Source organism: Anomaloglossus baeobatrachus, chromosome 2 (assembly GCF_048569485.1).
Source record: "Anomaloglossus baeobatrachus isolate aAnoBae1 chromosome 2, aAnoBae1.hap1, whole genome shotgun sequence".
Taxonomy (NCBI): domain Eukaryota; kingdom Metazoa; phylum Chordata; class Amphibia; order Anura; family Aromobatidae; genus Anomaloglossus; species Anomaloglossus baeobatrachus.
The window spans coordinates 700,604,042-700,624,859 of NC_134354.1; the positions used below are offsets into that span (position 1 = coordinate 700,604,042).

The window sequence follows — 20,818 nt, forward strand, 5'->3', positions numbered from 1 at the left end:
GCCTGATTGACAGCTCCCCAGCGACCATGTAGCGACGCACCAGTGATCCTGACCAGGTCAGATCGCTGAAGGGATCGCTAGAGCGTCGCTAAAGTGTGACGGTACCCTAAAGCTCTCTTTATCTATGCTACTAGATACAGGGACGGTTAAGGCCCCTTTACACACAGACTTTCTAGCGATCCCACCAGCGATCCCAACCTGGCCGGGATCGCTACAAAGTCTCTGGTGAGCTGTCAAACAGGCAAACCTGGCCAACGACGCAATAGCGATCCGGACCTGCAGAACGACCTAGCTAGTCTTTGGGGACGTTGTAAAGCAGCTTTTTGAAAGGGAAGTCGCTAACGAAATCGCTGTAAAGTCCTTTTACACACTGAGACTTTGCTGCACAGCGGGAAACAAAGGACCAAAGAATGGTCCTGAACGATTTGTAGCGATCAGTAACTTCACAGTAGGGGCCAGGTCGCTGATGTGTTTCACACACTGCAATGTCGCTGGGGAGGTCGCTATTGCGTCACAAAACCGGTGACGTTACAGCGATGTCATTTGCGATGTTGCAGTGTGTAAAGCCACCTTTAGGCAGGGATTATAGATAAGCACCTAGAGCTGCTCCTGGTTCTGGGTACACTGGGGACCTGTCAGGTTCTCTTGAAACAGCTAAAAAGTGCTGCTATTATAAACGTGGGCTACACTGACATCTAGTGGTCAATAGATTATCTACAATTATAAAAATCTTCCATTTTTAACATCAGTGCAAATACCGAATGTTTATGGTATAAAATCCATATTATCCTTACCTTTGCGTAGCAAAAAAATTTGATTCCCAATCATTCCAATAAATTATCGTTCAGATAAGGATCCCTGGGCGTTGTTGGTACAGTGGAGACCCTATAGCAAAATTCAAGGTGGTATCCCATGCTATCGCTTGTTTATGCTATTACAGCACACCAGGACAGGTGAGGCCAGCGGCTGCAATCAAGCTCACCTTCTTTACTGTGTACACCTTCGTGTTTCCCATGGGATCGTGCAGTGCCCATATTTTCAATGTATGAATGACTTTCTATGAAATAAAACCATTTACTAAAGGTGAAAAACTACTATGAGGCATTAAATAAGAAACTGAGCAGACTATGAAAGAAGCCGCACACCAGCGATCAGTAACCGTGCCTTTAATGCTCTGTAAATATAATCTTATAAGTACAAACTGATGATGATATACATTTATTTTATACACACAATAGTTTAAATAAGCAATTAGTTACTTGTTAGGTTTCCTCCCTTTTCTAAAGCGCAGATTGGAAATCCTGTTGTAGTACAGACATCTCACATTTGTAGAAAGGACTTTTAACTTTTGCAAACCAAAGTGCTGAGGTTTTACATGAGCGCAATCATTCTGCATGTTTTACCTTGCGAGGGGTTAAGGTGCAGTGTTCAACTAGGAAGAACGTGAATGTGGGATTTTATTACTGCTCGTACAAATCCATTGTAGTTTCAATGTTTTCAGACAGTAGCAAAGAGTGATATATGGTATGACTGTATAATATCCTGGGGCCTAAAAGCTAATGTCTGTCCTTGTGGAAAGCACCAAGTTGGAGTAAGGAGTCTTATAGGGCATGTAACGTTCTCCTGAGAAATTAAAAGGTATCTGCTTCAAAGAAGAGAACTTGACTGTTAGCTAGCACTAGAGATCATGTTCTCTTCTCCTTAGCACTAGAGGTCAATATTGTCTCTTTCAAGAACCTTGCCACAACCTAGGATATACAACCAAACTACAACTTTAATTTCCAGATAGATGTTTCAGGGTTTGTGCCCCTCATCAGTGCCAAGCAGATAACTCAATATTGCATTTTAGGATTGCTACTTGACACTAGATAGGACTACTGTTCTTTTCCTCTGTGAAGAGGCTATCTGCAAGAAGAATAATATTTAAGTGACCTATGCATCTTGACATGTAGCAGGCAGGATTAATATGTATTGCCACTATTGACTTCTAAAACACGTCAGATATATGATAAGGGTTAAAGGGAACCTGACCATAGCTTCATGTTGTCCAAACCACAGGCAGTATAAATCAGGGAAATACTTACACAAACTGGCCAGCAACCATACTTCTCTGATGACTAGTTCGAGGCAGGTCCTCGCCCGGCTACTTGTCCTGCCCTACTAGACTGACAGTTCTCACCCTATACACTCACATAGGGATAAAGCTGTCAGTCTTTGGGAAGAAGGGCAAGGAAAAGCCACAGAGACTCTGCCTCTTGGACTAGTCACACTAATCACTGGCCAGCTTTCAAAGTGATGTTTTCTCTGAAACACCACATTGTTGTCATGACATAGCGGGTGTACGATTCACGCGGCTTGTGGTTCAAACAGCGTTAATCTGCTGTCAGGTTCCCTTTGACAATTGCGGGGGAAGGGGGATTCCTGTCTGCCAGTCTCCACTGATTTGATGTGTAGCCCTCTGCCAGCATAACAATGTTGTCCATTACCCATAGGTTGTGTGGGTCAACATCAGCTATATATCAACTTCACAGTGACTGATAACCACTATATGAACCACAACTTTCCATAAGGCCTCATTCACAATCAGTATTTCATCAGTATTTTTATGCTGAAACCAGGAGCAGCTCTAAAACCCAGAACAGGTGAATCATTGAATCATAGTTTTGCGCTCCAAGTATCACTCCTGGCATCGGCAAACAAACACCGGCACAAAAATACTGACGTGTGAATGAGGCCTAATGGGAAGAAAACATCAGAACAGTATGCCTTGGGTAAACAAGTCCCACTGGCCCACATTTAGAGGCCTGTGCACACATTGCAGATTTTGAGTTTGATTTTTTTTGCACAGATTTAACACAATTTTTGGATGCCAGCCAAGTGAATGGGAGTCCAAAACTCTCATGAACAAGTTGCCTATTTGCTTTGGCAGATTTGGTGCAGAATTCGTTCAGCGTTTTTGCTGCAGATTTCACTCATACTAATGAGCGGGGAAAATCTGCACCAAAAAAAGCATGTAAAAATCGCAGCATAAAATGCACATTTTTGTAACTGACTTTTTCCTGCCAAGAGATGCAGAACTGGAACAGAAATTAAATTTTATTGGCTCAGTTTACATCAAAACTGAATCGTAAATGTGGGCCTTTATGTGTGAGGCTCATCACTGGGGACAAAAGGGCACATAAAACACATTCAAATTATGTTTTTAAGGTGGATTCTGAAGTGGATCTTCTCCAAAATTCATGTTAACCGTGAGCACACACCCTTGAGTTTAGCTTTTTTTTTTTTTTTTGGTGCAACAGGTTTGTTTTTTACTTTTTAGTAAACTCATTAACCTTTTGTCGTCTGACTCTGGAACTGAAATAAGGCTTAGCAACCTCAATGGCCACCTTTACGATGGAAATATACAGGAATAATAGTACATGCATTGAGATACCGCACAAGGTGTAATATCATACTTGCCAACAGTCCCAAATTCGCAGGGACAGGTCTGGGAAAAAAAAACAAAAAAACAGACACAAAAGAAGTAGTTTGGGGGCTCTTCCTGGGAGAAGGAATTAATCGTCCTGAATTCTGTTGGTATGTACCACTCCTATAGATAGGAATTCCCTTGTCTACAGCTTATTATACCCAAGAAAGGTTCATTTTGAGTAAAACTTAAGGCATCTGCTTGCAAGGTCACAAATTTTTAATTTTAGTGAGACACAATGACCCAGATTCATAAGTTGCATTTTCTTTTATGTCTCTGCTTTTTTCTATTAGTTGCCGCATTCATTAAAACGGCACGTTCATAAATTTAGAGCAAAATGAAAAAAAAAAATGGCTTCTATCCTGAACCGTTTTGTGACTTTTGGCAAAAAAAGTCACACACTTAAGTGCCAAAATGTCTCAAATTGCGCCAAAATACCGGCGTACTCAAGATACACCGGGGGAGTACTGGAGTGAAGTTGCGCCAAATTTTGTGACTTTATAAAAAGTTGCGATTTATCAAGTGAAAACATCCGGAATCGCTAGCCTTCAAAGCGGGAAAAAAAAAAATAGGAGAGAACATTCAAAATAGATGTCAAAAAAGGGCAAAAAGAATAATAAATTGGGTACAAACAAAAAATTGCAAAACACAAAACAAGATTAAAAAAAAAAAAAAAAAAAAGGTGCAAAGGCAATGATGAATGAGGGCCAATGTATTTAATTGAGTACATGTGTGCATATAATCTGTCACATTCTTGCATCATGCAGCACCTAACTCCATATTAAACAGAAGTCATAAACGTGTAGAAGTGCCGATAGCCTTAAAGTGAATTTCCCGCCTTCAAATTTTTTTAAGCTACATCATCATGTGCATATTAACTTAAATATACATTTCCCCTACATATACATAGATGTACAACATGATCTGTCTGCCTGCAGCCACCACTAGAGGGAGCTCACTGCATGCGGTCGATTTATAAACAGTCTACAGTAAGCTCCCCCTAGTGGTGGCTGCAGGAAGCAGGATACTGTATTTTAAATCTATGTTTATGCAGGGAATTTGGAGCTGTGTGTCAGAAACTACAATTGCCAAAGAAATTAATCCGCACATATTTTTTTTTTAACAAATTACAAGAAGAATATTAAATTGAAGGGTGGACATGCACTATAAAGCTGCAGGATCTCCGCAGATATAAGAAAAAAAAAAAAAAAAAAGGACAAAAGTCATAACCAGGTTAAACTAATAATATATTAAAATTATATTAATAAAGATGAATTCCTTTACAAAGCCAACTCCATTTCCTACATAGATATAAAATATAAAAACTTGTTTTAAGCCTTATGCCTTGAACGCCACAGTAAGGTGTTGCTTCTTGGAGCATGCGGGCGGCCACCTCCAGGGTGAACACCAAGCAGCCTCTGAGGACACAACACATGGAGACAGACGAGATAACAATACCCAGTCACAGCTGGGCAACGTGCACAGGCACCATCATCGCATGATCAAATGATCACCCACAATGACGTCGCTGCTTGCTGACGAGAGACGGGCAGCGCTCCTATAGAGCATTTACACTGGAACATATTTATACATGGATGCAATGAGCGCTGTACAGAGTACAGCTGCTGTAACACATCCACGAAAACACTACCCTGTCTACGAGTGTATATACAATCTGCCATTGTCATGTATCACAATCCATTTACAATGCAAGACATTCATGCATGAATATAGAAGAGCATGGATTCTAGAAATGCAGCTCTGATGCCGCGCATTACACGTAGACCTAACAGGCTGTAAAAAAGAGACCTTCTCCCCTTGTACATTTCTTTATGGCCAATAGGTTCCATATTCTGTATGGATTAATCTCAAAATATATCTTTATAATGATCAGAGCTCAAAATGACCATTATACCATAGGCTATTAAAGTAACCAGTGACTTCGTATGGTGTATACAGTAATAGTAAGATACCAGAAAGCAGATAGAATATCAGCAATTACATCTGACTATGCAGAATGATGGAAGCTGCATCAAGAAAACCTGACGCTGACTGCGATATATAGATATAGTCTGAAATTAATAAACACAGAATTATGGAGCTCAAATGACAAAATGTTAAATGGTTGCTTTTTAAAGGGAACCTGTCACAGGATGTTTATAATACTCACCTAAAGGTCGGTGCGGAGCAGACTGGTCGGATGGGTGTCTCAGCTCTCCGGATCCTGCACCTTCTCTTTCAGCCATCTTTCTCTTCCTTCTGAAGTTAGTGTGGATGACGCGTTCTACGTCATCTACACTAGCCGATAATTGAGGTCCTGCGCAGGCGCACTACAATACTATGATCTGCTGAGTGCGCCTGCGCAGGACCTCACTGTCGACTAGTGTAGATGATGTAGAACTTGTCATCCACATTAGCTTCAGAAGGAGGACAAATATGGCCAAAAGAGGAGGCGCAGGACCTAGAGAGCGGAGACACCCATCCGACCAGTCTGCTCCGCACCGACCGTTAGGTGAGTATTATGAACATCTGGTGACAGGTTCCCTTTAAAAGTAAAACAATCCTGCTCCTTATACCTAAAGGGTGACAATACGTTTTGCATGTATAGTCACTTTCCCTGCTGACTTCTATTCATCTGACGCAGCCTCCTTCTTCTCTGCTTCCGGTCGTCTTCCATCCAAAATTCTCATAGCCGACTGCTAAATCTAAACCATGCCTCCTCTTTCGTGTGCTGAGGGATGGACACACATCGTTGACATTGAAGGAAAAGTAATTCATGGTTTTGGGCTGCGTTAACCAAAATGAAAATGCTTGATCCAATACTAAAGAAGGGGTTTTTATTTTTTAATTCCACAACGCGTTTCCAGGCTGGACTGGCATCTTTTTCAAGTGTAAAAACCACTGTATTGTACAGGTAGGGTTGGCTTTTATACTTGAAAAATACAACATCTATTATGGGAATGCGGTGTGAAATTAAAAAGACTTCTAAATAATTGGATCAAGGATCTTCATTTTGGTTAGCCCAGCCCAAAACCCTGAATTGTCTTTTCCTTCAAGCAACCTGGTGGAGATCATCACCAGACATGGGGCAGCAGCAACTGGTATTGAGTCTTCACAGGAGTTGTGCCTATACAATCAGTCAGGAGAGCAGATTACCTGGATGTATGATATCTCTTTTCTTTTTTTTACCCTATGGTCCGGGGCGCTCTGTTTCCCCACTGTTTATCTGCACTGTTGACACTGGCGTTGTGTCCATCTCCTAGCAGGGGAAGGCTTGGTTTACTCTTAGCTTTGCGCTCTCCATGCCACTGCGCTGACCATATCCATGTTGGATTGAAGAAAATCCAAAAAGCAGCATGTGAAGACCAGAGGACAGCAGGGAAAGTGGCTATACATGCAAAAAAATCTATTGTCATTTTTTAGGGAGAGGGTGGAGAGTTGCTTTAAAGTGGTCACCAAAAAAAGCTAAAAGGGGAGAGATGACTCATTTCTTGAAACCCATGATGAGAGTCGATTTTTGGGAACATTTGGAGAAGAAATGTCCTACAGGCAAAGGGGTATAGAAGTCTGTGGTGCTACGTACTACCACCAGAGAGCCGGGCAGTAACCCCAATTATACCATACACCATTCCCTGTAAGATGCTCTGCATGGAGGCCACATTTACCTCTAGTACTGCACATCTGGAAAGTGACATTAAAAATAAAATAATAATTACTTCAGTCAGATTCACATCATCATAGTGACCTTCCCTAGTGATTGTGAGGACAATGAGACTCCTCTCGCACCCAACTGCAAATTTCACATACCCACTGATTATAAAGAACATATTTTTTTTTTACGTTTTAATATAAAACCTTTATACTCTTGGCAGCTAATAAACTAAATAGAAACAAAAAACGTAGGCACTGACGATGCCATGACAATTCCGTAAAACACTTATTCAGATGATCGGTGGTAGATGCAGCGCGGGAGATCATCATGGGCTGGGTTTTTTCAAGTCTCGGATCTGTTTGATCAAGTAGTTCTTTTCGTCTGAGAATTGTTCGTCATCCGTCCTCTCCTTTTGGAAGCTGCTCAGGAACTCAATTAACTTGGTCTGGTTTTTTAACAGGATGTCCACAATTGGCTGCGTCTTGTTTGGATTTGCTACAAACACCTAAAATGTAAGACGAGATGAGTGAAGACGAGAAGGGAAGACGTGATGTTCTGGCTGGAGGGCCACATGGACTGTATCAGCTTATAAACGAGAAATACATGGAATTTACTAGAGATATAAATTATACATGACACAAAATGGGAAAGCCCAATTCCACCTCCCTTGGCATGTCCCTGAGTTATTGTAAAATATATCATTTCCTTATTTCACACATATTCAATTTTACAAATGATATTGCAGAACTCCTGACCGCTAATCCACGCTGTACGATTTGTGGGCAGCATGTATTAGGCGATGGTGGTATTAGCGCAGCCAGATATGTTTGACTCTGAAATGATGCGGTGTACCAGAGAAAAGTATACATTAATAGCTGCTGGGGGCCAAGCTGCGCGGCAGACTAGTCAGACAGGCAGGTCCCTGGCGATTTGTGCCCACCCGCTGCCCTAGGCGGACATCTCTCCCTATATCCACATGTAGGCAGAGACCTGTCAATTCAGGCCAGCAAGCCGGGAGAAACCGCCACGGACTAGCCAGTCTGACTAGTCTGCCTCGTGGCTCGGTCCCCGGCTCTCTGACTAGTCTGCCGCGTGCCTCAGTCCCCGGCTGTCCGAATAGTCTGCCGCGTGCCTCGGTCCCCGGCTGTCCGAATAGTCTGCCGCGTGCCTCGGTCCCCGGCCAGTATTTAAAGTATGTTTTTCTCTGGGACACTGCAACATTTCAGAGTCAAACAGGCTGAGATAATACAGCCAGTGCCTGATAATACTTCCCATGGATTGGGCAGCATAGATCAACCACCCAAAGTGTAAAATGTGACCTTTCAGATAAAGGATACTGTGAAAATCCAACTGGTGGACTATGTGTCTCAGACGAATATTGTAAGGCCTGTCCTAGCGGCTTCTGACTGCTCTACTCCTTTGGACTGACAGCTCTTTCACTATATAAGAAGAAACCTGTCAATTTTGGGGAGCCGGGTGGGGAAAAGTATCCAAGGACAGATCTCAGATTAGTCACATGAGATGTATCGTCCTCGGCCAGCTTTTCAAAGTACATTGAGACATACATAGCGCATATCTGATTCATGCTACCTGAACTAAGGTAAAATATCTCATGTCAGGTTCCCTTTAACTATATTGTACAGGTTAGTATGAATTGGGTGATATCAAGTATATGATTTTCTTTTTAACGTTTTAATCCTTTTGCATGCTGCATTCTGTAAGTGATTACTTATTCTACCATCCATAAAGCCACATGGGGGGCTTGTTTTATGCAAGCGGAGTTGTAAATTTTACTAATACCATTTTGGGGTGCATATTTTTAATCCGCTTTTAAGGGGGTATTGCAGCAAGACAGCAATTTGTACACTTCATGTAAATAACAATTATCCTTTATGCATAGAGCTCTGATGGGAAGGCGGGAGGGCAAAGCACATGTAAAAGTCACTAAGGTAAGTGATCATCTGTAATTGAGAAGAATCGAGACGTCCATTTTGACTATGAATGGAGCAGAATTTAAGGTGTTTGAGATGTAGGACATTCAAGAAAGGATTTACGATGTATACTGAGACATATTTTATTATCTCTATAAGACTTATTTTTCATAGTAATTCTGTGGCTTTAGTGACTCCATGAGTTGTTTTTTTTTTTAATTTTAGGTGGTTATACAAAATGTAACCCACCCCTGTTTGTGACTAGATGGCACTCCTAACACCGGGAACACTATTTTCTTCTGCGGCAGCCATCACTGTAAGCATCCTTCCATCCATCATGCTCCGAGAACCGTACAGAAATAGATTCTAGTTGCGTGTTTCCATTACCTGTGACGTACATGGGATTTTGGACACTCGCCTCGAGTACATTGTCTGGATCGCTCCTATAAAATGTTGTACACATGTCGACTCTGCTGCCTGACAAAACACAGACCCCCCTGATCCTCACAAGGGGCTGAATACTTTACCTTGAACACATGAAACGCTTCAAACTGGATGTTGGGGCTCTTATCTCTCAGCAGGTTCATCATCAGCTTCAGATTTTCTGGTTTGCTGATGTACTTTGTCATGATGGAAAAGTTGTGCCGATCAAGGATTAGCTCCCCCAGCAGCTACAGAAGGAATTGGAAAAGATAAAGCGCAGAAGCGTAAGAAGTTGATGACACCAATACTAAATTACATCACCTTTTAGTAACAAAGGAAGCTCTACACTTATATTGTCTATGTGTGGCCATACCATGCCTCCATATTAGTGCCGTACCATGCCTCCATATTAGTGCTGACACAATCTTAGCCTTCATGTTTATATACCAGATTTTTTGCACTATAAGATGCTCTTTTTTAGCTACAACAATCAAATCTGATTTTAAAAAATAAGTTTGCATCTTATAGAGAAGAGGCAGAAAGGAAAGAAAACAGAAATTTTGCCATCGACGCGTGCAATGGTTTCTTTGCCCTTTACTATACAGTAAAAGAAAATGCTGAATCAAACCGGACATGAGAATAACGAGCAGCACTAATCAGATACTGGCTGCGGTATTGGAGCAGTTTATGACCTTCTCTGAAATACTGCGATACTTCAGTCAGGGACTATGCTTCTTGGACTGACTGGTGTCTCCACCCAGCACACAGGGCAAGTGCTGGGGTCCTGGTCAAATAAGGAGGGGCGGGCCGCACTCAGCAGGCCACTCCAGTGATATGGGGCCTTATGGGAGAGGGGGCCCGGTGGCGTCTGACTGGTGTATGTACTCCTAAATTGAAGGGAATCTGTCTCCCTTCAGCGTCACAGTATCCCTGTGATGTCTAGTTGTGGTCCTGAAATCCCGCACCTGTGCACAGCAATTACCAACGTTCCACTGTAGTGTTCCGTCCTTCTATGGGTTTTGGCTTTATGTTTCTTCTCCGCAGGCGCCGGAGAGTCACTGCTACTTACGCTTCAGTCACCCAGCGGCCGCACAGAAGAAACAAAGCCAATGCACATCTTACCTATTGTACCATCACCCATTCCCTATAGACTGTGAGCCCTCGCGGGCAGCGTCCTCTCTCCTCCTATACCAGTCTGTTATGTACTGTTAATGATTGTTGTACGTATACCCTCTTTCACTGTAAAGCGCCATGGAATAAATGGCGCTATAAAAATAAATAATAATAATAATAATAATAATAATAATAATAATAATAATAAATGCCCATAGGTGAGCAGAACGCTACAGTGGAATGTCGGCAATTGAGGTGTGATGGAGCAGGATTTCAGGACCACAACTAGATGTCACAGGGATACTGCGATGCTGATGAGAGGTGACAACTACGCTAATTAAGCAAGGAGGTAGCGGTATCTTCCGGGCAACATCTGCCCCATAGCCTGGAAGACCTCTTTTACTTAGAGGGATTAAAGATGATTTTTCCACAAGAAGGCATCTGATATGAGGCAGACAGGTATGATTATTTTCACCACTTTATTACCTGTATGCCAATATAAATCATTTAGATACGTCAAACGGGGTGACATATTTTGCACATTATCCCTTCCCCCTTGTAAGTAGCTGGACGCACAGTTTGCACATTGCAGGGGGAAAGTGGTATAATGTGCCTAAACTGCATACAGCTACCTACAAGATGGGGTGGGGCATGAGGTAATTAGCTAGATGTACGTTTTGCCCATTATTTCCAATTTTTCCTGTAATGAGCAAATTGTGCGTCACATTATTTATATACAAAGTGTGCGTGTGTGGTGGAATAGCTGGATGCAAAGTGTGCGCGCGCTTGTAGCAGGGTTGTGCATGTGCATATATAGCAAAGATGTGTGTGTAGCAGAGCTGTGTGTGTGTAAAATCAGCAGAGCTATGTGTACAATGATGTGTGTGCCTGTAACAGAGCTGTGTGTGTATATTCAGCCGAGCTAAGTGTAGTAATAGAGCTGTGTGTGTATATTCAGCCGAGCTAAGTGTAGTAACAGAGCTGTGTGTGTATGTTTACCAGAGCTAAGTGTAGTAACAGGGCTGTGTGTGTATGTTTACCAAAGCTAAGTGTAGTAACAGGGCTGTGTGTGTATATTTACCAGAGCTAAGTGTAGTAACAGGGCTGTGTGTGTATATTTACCAGAGCTAAGTGTAGTAACAGGGCTGTGTGTGTATATTTACCAGAGCTAAGTGTAGTAACAGGGCTGTGTGTGTATATTTACCAGAGCTAAGTGTAGTAATAGAGCTGTGTGTGTATGTTTACCAAAGCTAAGTGTAGTAACAGGGCTGTGTGTGTATATTTACCAGAGCTAAGTGTAGTAACAGGGCTGTGTGTGTATATTTACCAGAGCTAAGTGTAGTAACAGGGCTGTGTGTGTATATTTACCAGGGCTAAGTGTAGTAACAGGGCTGTGTGTGTATATTTACCAGAGCTAAGTGTAGTAACAGGGCTGTGTGTGTATGTTTACCAAAGCTAAGTGTAGTAACAGAGCTGTGTGTGTATATTTACCAGAGCTAAGTGTAGTAACAGGGCTGTGTGTGTATATTTACCAGAGCTAAGTGTAGTAACAGGGCTGTGTGTGTATATTTACCAGAGCTAAGTGTAGTAACAGAGCTGTGTGTGTATGTTTACCAGAGCTAAGTGTAGTAACAGGGCTGTGTGTGTATATTCAGCCGAGCTAAGTGTAGTAACAGAGCGGTGTGTGTATGTTTACCAGAGCTAAGTGTAGTAACAGGGCTGTGTGTGTATGTTTACCAGAGCTAAGTGTAGTAACAGGGCTGTGTGTGTATGTTTACCAGAGCTAAGTGTAGTAACAGGGCTGTGTGTGTATATTTACCAGAGCTAAGTGTAGTAACAGGGCTGTGTGTGTATATTTACCAGAGCTAAGTGTAGTAACAGGGCTGTGTGTGTATATTTACCAGAGCTAAGTGTAGTAACAGGGCTGTGTGTGTATATTCAGCCGAGCTAAGTGTAGTAACAGAGCGGTGTGTGTATGTTTACCAGAGCTAAGTGTAGTAACAGGGCTGTGTGTGTATGTTTACCAGAGCTAAGTGTAGTAACAGGGCTGTGTGTGTATATTTACCAGAGCTAAGTGTAGTAACAGGGCTGTGTGTGTATATTTACCAGAGCTAAGTGTAGTAACAGGGCTGTGTGTGTATATTTACCAGAGCTAAGTGTAGTAACAGGGCTGTGTGTGTATGTTTACCAGAGCTAAGTGTAGTAACAGGGCTGTGTGTGTATATTTACCAGAGCTAAGTGTAGTAACAGTGCTGTGTGTGTATATTTACCAGAGCTAAGTGTAGTAACAGGGCTGTGTGTGTATATTTACCAGAGCTAAGTGTAGTAACAGGGCTGTGTGTGTATATTTACCAGAGCTAAGTGTAGTAACAGGGCTGTGTGTGTATGTTTACCAAAGCTAAGTGTAGTAACAGGGCTGTGTGTGTATATTTACCAGAGCTAAGTGTAGTAACAGGGCTGTGTGTGTATATTTACCAGAGCTAAGTGTAGTAACAGAGCTGTGTGTGTATGTTTACCAGAGCTAAGTGTAGTAACAGGGCTGTGTGTGTATATTTACCAGAGCTAAGTGTAGTAACAGAGCTGTGTGTGTATGTTTACCAAAGCTAAGTGTAGTAACAGGGCTGTGTGTGTATATTTACCAGAGCTAAGTGTAGTAACAGGGCTGTGTGTGTATATTTACCAGAGCTAAGTGTAGTAACAGGGCTGTGTGTGTATGTTTACCAAAGCTAAGTGTAGTAACAGGGCTGTGTGTGTATATTTACCAGAGCTAAGTGTAGTAACAGGGCTGTGTGTGTATGTTTACCAGAGCTAAGTGTAGTAACAGGGCTGTGTGTGTATATTTACCAGAGCTAAGTGTAGTAACAGGGCTGTGTGTGTATATTTACCAGAGCTAAGTGTAGTAACAGGGCTGTGTGTGTATGTTTACCAGAGCTAAGTGTAGTAACAGGGCTGTGTGTGTGTATGTTTACCAGAGCTAAGTGTAGTAACAGGGCTGTGTGTGTATATTTACCAGAGCTAAGTGTAGTAACAGGGCTGTGTGTGTATATTTACCAGAGCTAAGTGTAGTAACAGGGCTGTGTGTGTATATTCAGCCGAGCTAAGTGTAGTAACAGAGCTGTGTGTGTATGTTTACCAGAGCTAAGTGTAGTAACAGGGCTGTGTGTGTATGTTTACCAGAGCTAAGTGTAGTAACAGGGCTGTGTGTGTATATTTACCAGAGCTAAGTGTAGTAACAGGGCTGTGTGTGTATGTTTACCAGAGCTAAGTGTAGTAACAGGGCTGTGTGTGTATATTTACCAGAGCTAAGTGTAGTAACAGGGCTGTGTGTGTATATTTACCAGAGCTAAGTGTAGTAATAGAGCTGTGTGTGTATATTCAGCCGAGCTAAGTGTAGTAACAGGGCTGTGTGTGTATGTTTACCAGAGCTAAGTGTAGTAACAGGGCTGTGTGTGTATGTTTACCAAAGCTAAGTGTAGTAACAGGGCTGTGTGTGTATATTTACCAGAGCTAAGTGTAGTAACAGGGCTGTGTGTGTATATTTACCAGAGCTAAGTGTAGTAACAGGGCTGTGTGTGTATGTTTACCAGAGCTAAGTGTAGTAACAGGGCTGTGTGTGTATATTTACCAGAGCTAAGTGTAGTAACAGGGCTGTGTGTGTATATTTACCAGAGCTAAGTGTAGTAACAGGGCTGTGTGTGTATGTTTACCAGAGCTAAGTGTAGTAACAGGGCTGTGTGTGTATGTTTACCAGAGCTAAGTGTAGTAACAGGGCTGTGTGTGTATATTCAGCCGAGCTAAGTGTAGTAACAGAGCTGTGTGTGTATGTTTACCAGAGCTAAGTGTAGTAACAGGGCTGTGTGTGTATGTTTACCAGAGCTAAGTGTAGTAACAGGGCTGTGTGTGTATATATTTACCAGAGCTAAGTGTAGTAACAGGGCTGTGTGTGTATATTTACCAGAGCTAAGTGTAGTAACAGAGCTGTGTGTGTATGTTTACCAGAGCTAAGTGTAGTAACAGGGCTGTGTGTGTATGTTTACCAGAGCTAAGTGTAGTAACAGGGCTGTGTGTGTATATTTACCAGAGCTAAGTGTAGTAACAGGGCTGTGTGTGTATGTTTACCAGAGCTAAGTGTAGTAACAGGGCTGTGTGTGTATATATTTACCAGAGCTAAGGGTAGTAACAGGGCTGTGTGTGTATATTTACCAGAGCTAAGTGTAGTTACAGGGATGTGTGTGTATATTTACCAGAGCTAAGTGTAGTTACAGGGATGTGTGTGTATGTTTACCAGAGCTAAGAAGAAGACTGCGACTGCTGCTGCTACTGCTGCTGCTGCTACTGCTACTTAAATAGTAGGAAATTGCTACTATTTTACGATATCTAAACTTGGGGTACATAATATACCAAATTCTGACATAATGCATGGTAAAATCTCACAGCCAAATATTTACTGTACTTCTCAAAAATATACTGTAGGGGAAATCCGTGTTATCTCCTTGCACATGAGATATTTAGCTGGTCCTGCCCAAAAGATCTCATTTCAGGGACAGAACTGAAGAGGTGTTACAAACCAGTATCACTTCACTGCTTGCTACCTTCTAAAAGAACTACAGATTCTGGTATTGTGGAGGGAAGAATAAGCCATATTGACAATGTGTGGTTTTCATGAGGCCAGCATGTTCTACGCACTTACCTTCAATGACTGTCTTTTAGTCACATAGTTCTCAGAGTGTAGAAGTTTTTCATAGTCATTAAATATCTAGAAAGATACAAGAAGAAAAAAAAATACTAACAACACAAAAATACAAATTACATATAGTACATAGAAGAGAAAAGAAATGGTGTCATTTGTTTACAACCAGAGTGTCCAAGTATGAAGACTTTGTACACAGAACTCTTCTCTTATGTTTTCTCTATATACAGAAACCACCCCCCAAAAAAAAATAAAATAAATAAATATTGTATTTAAAGGAAATCTGTTAGATTTTTGCCACCCCATCTGAGAGCAGCATGATGTAGGGGCAGAGACCCAGGTTTCAGCAATGCATTGTCACCTACTGGGCTGCTTGCTACAATTTTGATAAACTCATGGTTCTATATGCTCCAGATCTTCCAGTTTTCTGAATGCTGAGCCCTGTATAACCCCGCCCACACCACTGATAGGCAGCTTTCTGTGTACACCGTGCATACGCAGAAAGCTGCCAATCATTGGTGGGGTTATAATAGAGTTCATGAATTTGGAAAACTACATGGCAGATGGTTTACTAGTCCTCTCTACTGATAATCTCCTGCTGATAAAACAGTGACTATCGAAACAGCAGCAAGCTGCTCAGTTAGTGGCACCTCATTAGAATCTCTCTACATTGTGCTTTTATCAGATTAGGTGGCAAAAACCTAGTCACAGATTTGATTTGAATCTTAAAACAATCCCCTGTTGGGTCAATTAGAACATATATATTAGGATTCAGACCACCGGGCTTCGGGGGTAAGTTTATAGGCTGGATTAAATTATTATATGCCTCTCCGTGAGCCAGGATTCAGGTTAACAGTTGCACCTCATCGTCTTTTAGTTTGGCTAGAGGCACAAGACAGGGCTGTCCTCTCTCTCCATTATTGTTCGCAGTGGCAACCGAACCACTGGCGGCTATGCTCCACATCTCTATTAGTGTCAAGGGGTTTGGAGGGTTGGAGCATAAAGTATCCCTCTATGCGGATGATCTGTTATTGTATCTTAGGGAAGTGGGGATGTCACTCGGTCCGGCAGTTAATCTTATTAAGGACTTTGGGGAACGATCGGGGCTCCTAATAAATCGAGTAAAGTCTGCTTTGCTCCCTTTTGATCCACTTCCACCTAACTTCGCTACCCCTGGGTTGAAAATTCCAAAAGTAGACAAATTTAAATATCTTGAGATAGTGTTTAGTGCCTGACCACGGGAGTATTATATTATAATCTACATTTAGAACCTAAGTTGTCTCAGCTTATAGATAAGATGCTTGGTGCCGACTCCCGCTGTCCCTACAAGCTGTGCCAACCTGCTAAAAATGCTGCTGATGCCTAAACTCTTGCATCTCCTTCTCAATGCCCCGATATGGATCCACTGGAAATTTTTTTGTAACATTAACACCTTGTTTCGGGAGTTTATGTGGAAAAAGCAAGAGGCCAGAATAAGTCTTGAGACTTTGCACAGAGGGAAGGAGGAGGGAGGTCTCGCAGTCCCCAACTCGTGGATCTACTATATTGTGGTGCAGCTTCAGCATTTTAGGGGGTGGGGAAGGGGCGACACTTATGAGATTGGGGGCAAACTGGTGAGGAGCCTTACAAGATGGAGACACCCGGCAGCCCTTTTGGAAGCGGGATACCTTCCCAAAAACAGACAATCACACCCAATATTAGCGCTGATATACAAGGTGTGGGATAGAGGGAAGGCATTGCTGTGAATACTAGGAAAAACGGAATACTGGCCTCTATGGCATAACCACGGTCTACTAGAACTGCAGAAATGTTTGGCCTGGAGAATGTGGGTGGATAGGGGTGTATATTTGGTTTCCCAGATACTGTAGGATACCGCAGTTCCTTCTATCAGTACCTACAACTCCAACATGCCTACGAGACACAGACACGACACATGGACATTAGTATAGAGTGGAATCACACCCTCGCGGACTTGCTGACCTCTGACCGCTCCTACAGTGTTATCTCTAGGCTATATACAGCGATGCTACCTAGATACCTTGCTAAATTCCCTTTGCAAGCCAGAGAAAAGTGGAAGAGGTACTTGGGCCACCTGACAGATGAACAATGGGATGAAGTCTTGTCTCAGACTCAGAGCCTGGCCGTATCCGAAAGTCAATGATTGTCGCAGCTATTCCTACTGCATAGAGTGTACAGGACACCTAGTCTATTGTATAAGATGGGTATCCGGACAGATGACCATTGTCCTAGGTGTGGGCGGGAGAATGCCAATCTGCTGCATATGATGTGGTCCTGCGGGAATATCGAGGAATACTGGAGGACAGTATTAGCCCTGATTGCGCAAACTTTCAGCATACGATTGCAGCTAAGGCCTGTCACGTGCATTCTGGGTCTCCTGGAGGGGGGGGGGCGGACTTGAGCTCGCCAGTGATGATCAGTATCACACGACTCCTATATCAGGCTAGGAAACGGTTTTCCTACCACTGGCTGGACCCGGCTCCTCCGGCCATTGGGGACCTTAGGGAGAGAGTCAACGATATTCTCTGGTAGGAGAGGGGTACACCTTAAAAGAAATGCGTTACAAGGAATTCTATAAGATTTGGGGGACGTGGCTGGATACTCCAGGGCTTTTCTCTTCGGCTCTACTGCAAGATAGTATGGGAGACAAGGTCCTTCTCCTTATAACCGGTTAGGCATTTATTGGACTAGGGAGAACTTCTGTGTTTCTGAAACAAAGAAGGTGGCCCGGGAAGATGTGGCATATTTCGGACATGGTGGTACATCGAAATGAATCCTCTACCTAGTGATGTTTTTTTGATGAGGAGTATGGGCTACAGGTGCATTGTTCAATTTATGTTATTGTATAATTTAAAAGGTTGTTTTTGCGATGGAAGATGGTTTTATTCTTTACTCTGTATTCTTTTGGGGAAATGAACTGCCATATGTAATATGTGTTTAATTGGTTAATAAAAAGAAACCGGATTTTAAAAAAAAAAAAAAAAAAAAAAAGAAGAAGGATTCAGACCACCAGTGACTTGTGATGTTCCAGGGCACTATTCTCCCTGGTGTAGGGTGCTGAAGGTGCATTTCCCAGAAGAGGATCATCATTATATAGCAGCGTTGGATATACAGACATTTTAGAATACACCTTACACCTACAAACCTTTCTTCAAATTGGGCTGCAGTAGACATTTTCCCCATTAGCAGACATCCGCAGTTTTCGGACAGACCAAGTTTACGTCTCTCCTTTCTGCATAATTTAATCGGCTATAAACTTGATAATACTGTCTGGTAATGGACGGGCAAAGCAACTACGATAAATCGGACTGTCCTGATGCTGCATTGTTTTTCCACACTGGACCCATGTAGATTGTATATGACGGAAATATTTATTGTATATAAATGTATATTCTGCAATTCCATAATATCAATAATCTTTCTTTAAGAGTGTGATTAATCCAATAATTGAGCAGGACAGGAGCTGGCACACAGAATATCAGCCATTGAGCTATGGTACAGCAGATAACCACATCTGCTCACAGTACAGATACCAAGTTTCAATGTTTTTCAGTTTCAGTCAGTATAGGCTTTGAAATGTATTGAAAATAAACACCAGTTGCTATTAACTCTCTTAAAAATAGGAATTACTACCTACCGGTAATGATGTTTCCAGGACCACATGACAGCACCACAGAAATAAGGGTGCTGTCATGTGGTCCTGGAAAATAGGAATTACTACCTACCGGTAATGATGTTTCCAGGATCCATCATGACAGCACCCTTATTTCTGTGGTGCTGTCATGTGGTCCTGGAAATTGCTGTTTTTCTGTGCCCTCTCATTTACACGTATTGCTCTATATACCATTACCTAATATACAAGTGTAGATTAACCCCCTAGCTCAGCAGAACTAAACGTTAACAATTTACCCCAATCCTTATTATAAAGAGCGATCCCGTCAGGACAGTGTCCACCCTCTGCTGAGACCTCTGGTAAGTCTGGGACCAAAAGGTCACAACGCCTTATTGTTCGCGGGTCTACAACTTGTATTTGACTGAATATACTTTCTTTTAGTGCTGCAGGGGTTAAGGACTCATTCCTATCTGGCTGTTCTTTGTAGCGTTAATCTCAGGTGGAGGTCTTTCGTGGTCACTCCCCTTCACTATCAAAACTCATGCATCTTACCATCTGATGTCAGTTATTGATTCTCATTCTATTGCTGACCACTTTGGAAAGATCCCGTCTCTGAAAGAAGCGGAGTAGTCATGACTATTGCGGCTGAGGAGTCTTGCTTTCTTTTTTGTGTCTTTTACCCTGTTGGTCTCTCTCACCTTGTGTTCTATTATTGCAGTTGTGAGACTAGTTCTCCTGTTGGCCTTCTCATTAGCCAGGGTGAGGGCCTAGGCACGTGAATGTGACCGGGGAAGTGTGATAGGGGGAAGTGAAGGACCCATATAGGGACATTGAGGTACAGACTCAGGTGAGTTGCAGGAGGTGTCCAATCTCCCCATCGCCAGGACCTACCTTCTATACCACCCCTGTTGTAACCCTTGTGTTACACTGCACGCCGAGCGTCTGTACGCTCTGGCAAAACAGATCCCATAAATTCTGTGCAGTGAAGAGCAGACAACATCTATGAGCATTATGCAAAAAAACGCTGAAAAATATTCAAAAACAAAATATACTGCAACGTTTAATGGTTCCATTGTAAAGTCAGGACAGTAATCAGGGTCTGCTAAGTAACAGCTACTAAACCTGGAACCTAAACATCACCACTCACCATTGATCCCATCACCACAAAATACATACTTCTCCCCTGGGAGATTCTGCCCTGAAAGAACAAGTTTTCCAAATATCACTGTAGCTGTCTATTTCCAGAGGGGAGTTGTCATCGTGTCCCAAGCCTCCTCTATTAGAGGAATACACAACGCCGCAGTGGAAAAATGCAAGGTCAAAGCAGGATTTCGGTTTCCAATTTGTCACCACTACTTCATTTTACTTCAGGAGTTTGAGACCTTCACTAAGGTCAATACTGTAAGATAATCAGATAAGGAGACAGAAGGGGATATTAAAGGCAACTCTGCTAGCTCTGAAAAGGTTTTGAAGCAAGTCCTCGTAAAGGACCAATGCACTAAAAGGAGCCATACTTTTAAATTACGTTTACTAGAAATTTTTTGGTATGTTAATATACTATTGTACTATTTGAAGCACCATGGGCAGGGACTCATCATCTAGAGCACCCCTCATCTTACAGGTTAGCTTGGCTTCTGTTGTAGTAAATGTTAGCGCTGAAGGCTGCTGCGGACCACCCAGCCCCTCTCCAACCACCCTACTAAAGGATTGGATCCTTTTAGCACAAGGTCCCTAACAAGCACCTATGCTGCAGATTTTAGTGTTGGCAGACAACTCTTTAAAGGGGTTTCCCATTTAAAACAAGTTACTACCCATCCATACCATTGGTGATAAAATGCTGACTGGTGAACGTCCCACCTCCAGGATCCACAACAATCTTCAGATCAGAGGATTTTTATGTTCAACTGGGAAT

General features: G+C 42.4%; 1 protein-coding gene across 2 annotated transcripts in view; it reads right to left on the bottom strand.

The window, feature by feature from the left end:
* Positions 1-5,885: 5,885 nt before the first annotated feature.
* The window catches only part of CAB39L (calcium binding protein 39 like), a 123,794-nt gene continuing 108,861 nt past the window's right edge, over positions 5,886-20,818 (bottom strand). For both annotated transcript variants that reach the window (XM_075334559.1, XM_075334560.1), the window contains exons 7-9: positions 15,276-15,341; positions 9,577-9,720; positions 5,886-7,623 (exon numbers count right to left, since the gene is read on the bottom strand). In XM_075334559.1, the coding sequence (XP_075190674.1) occupies positions 7,444-7,623; positions 9,577-9,720; positions 15,276-15,341 (390 nt within the window). In that variant the 3' untranslated portion in view covers positions 5,886-7,443. The remainder of the gene's footprint in view (positions 7,624-9,576; positions 9,721-15,275; positions 15,342-20,818) is intronic.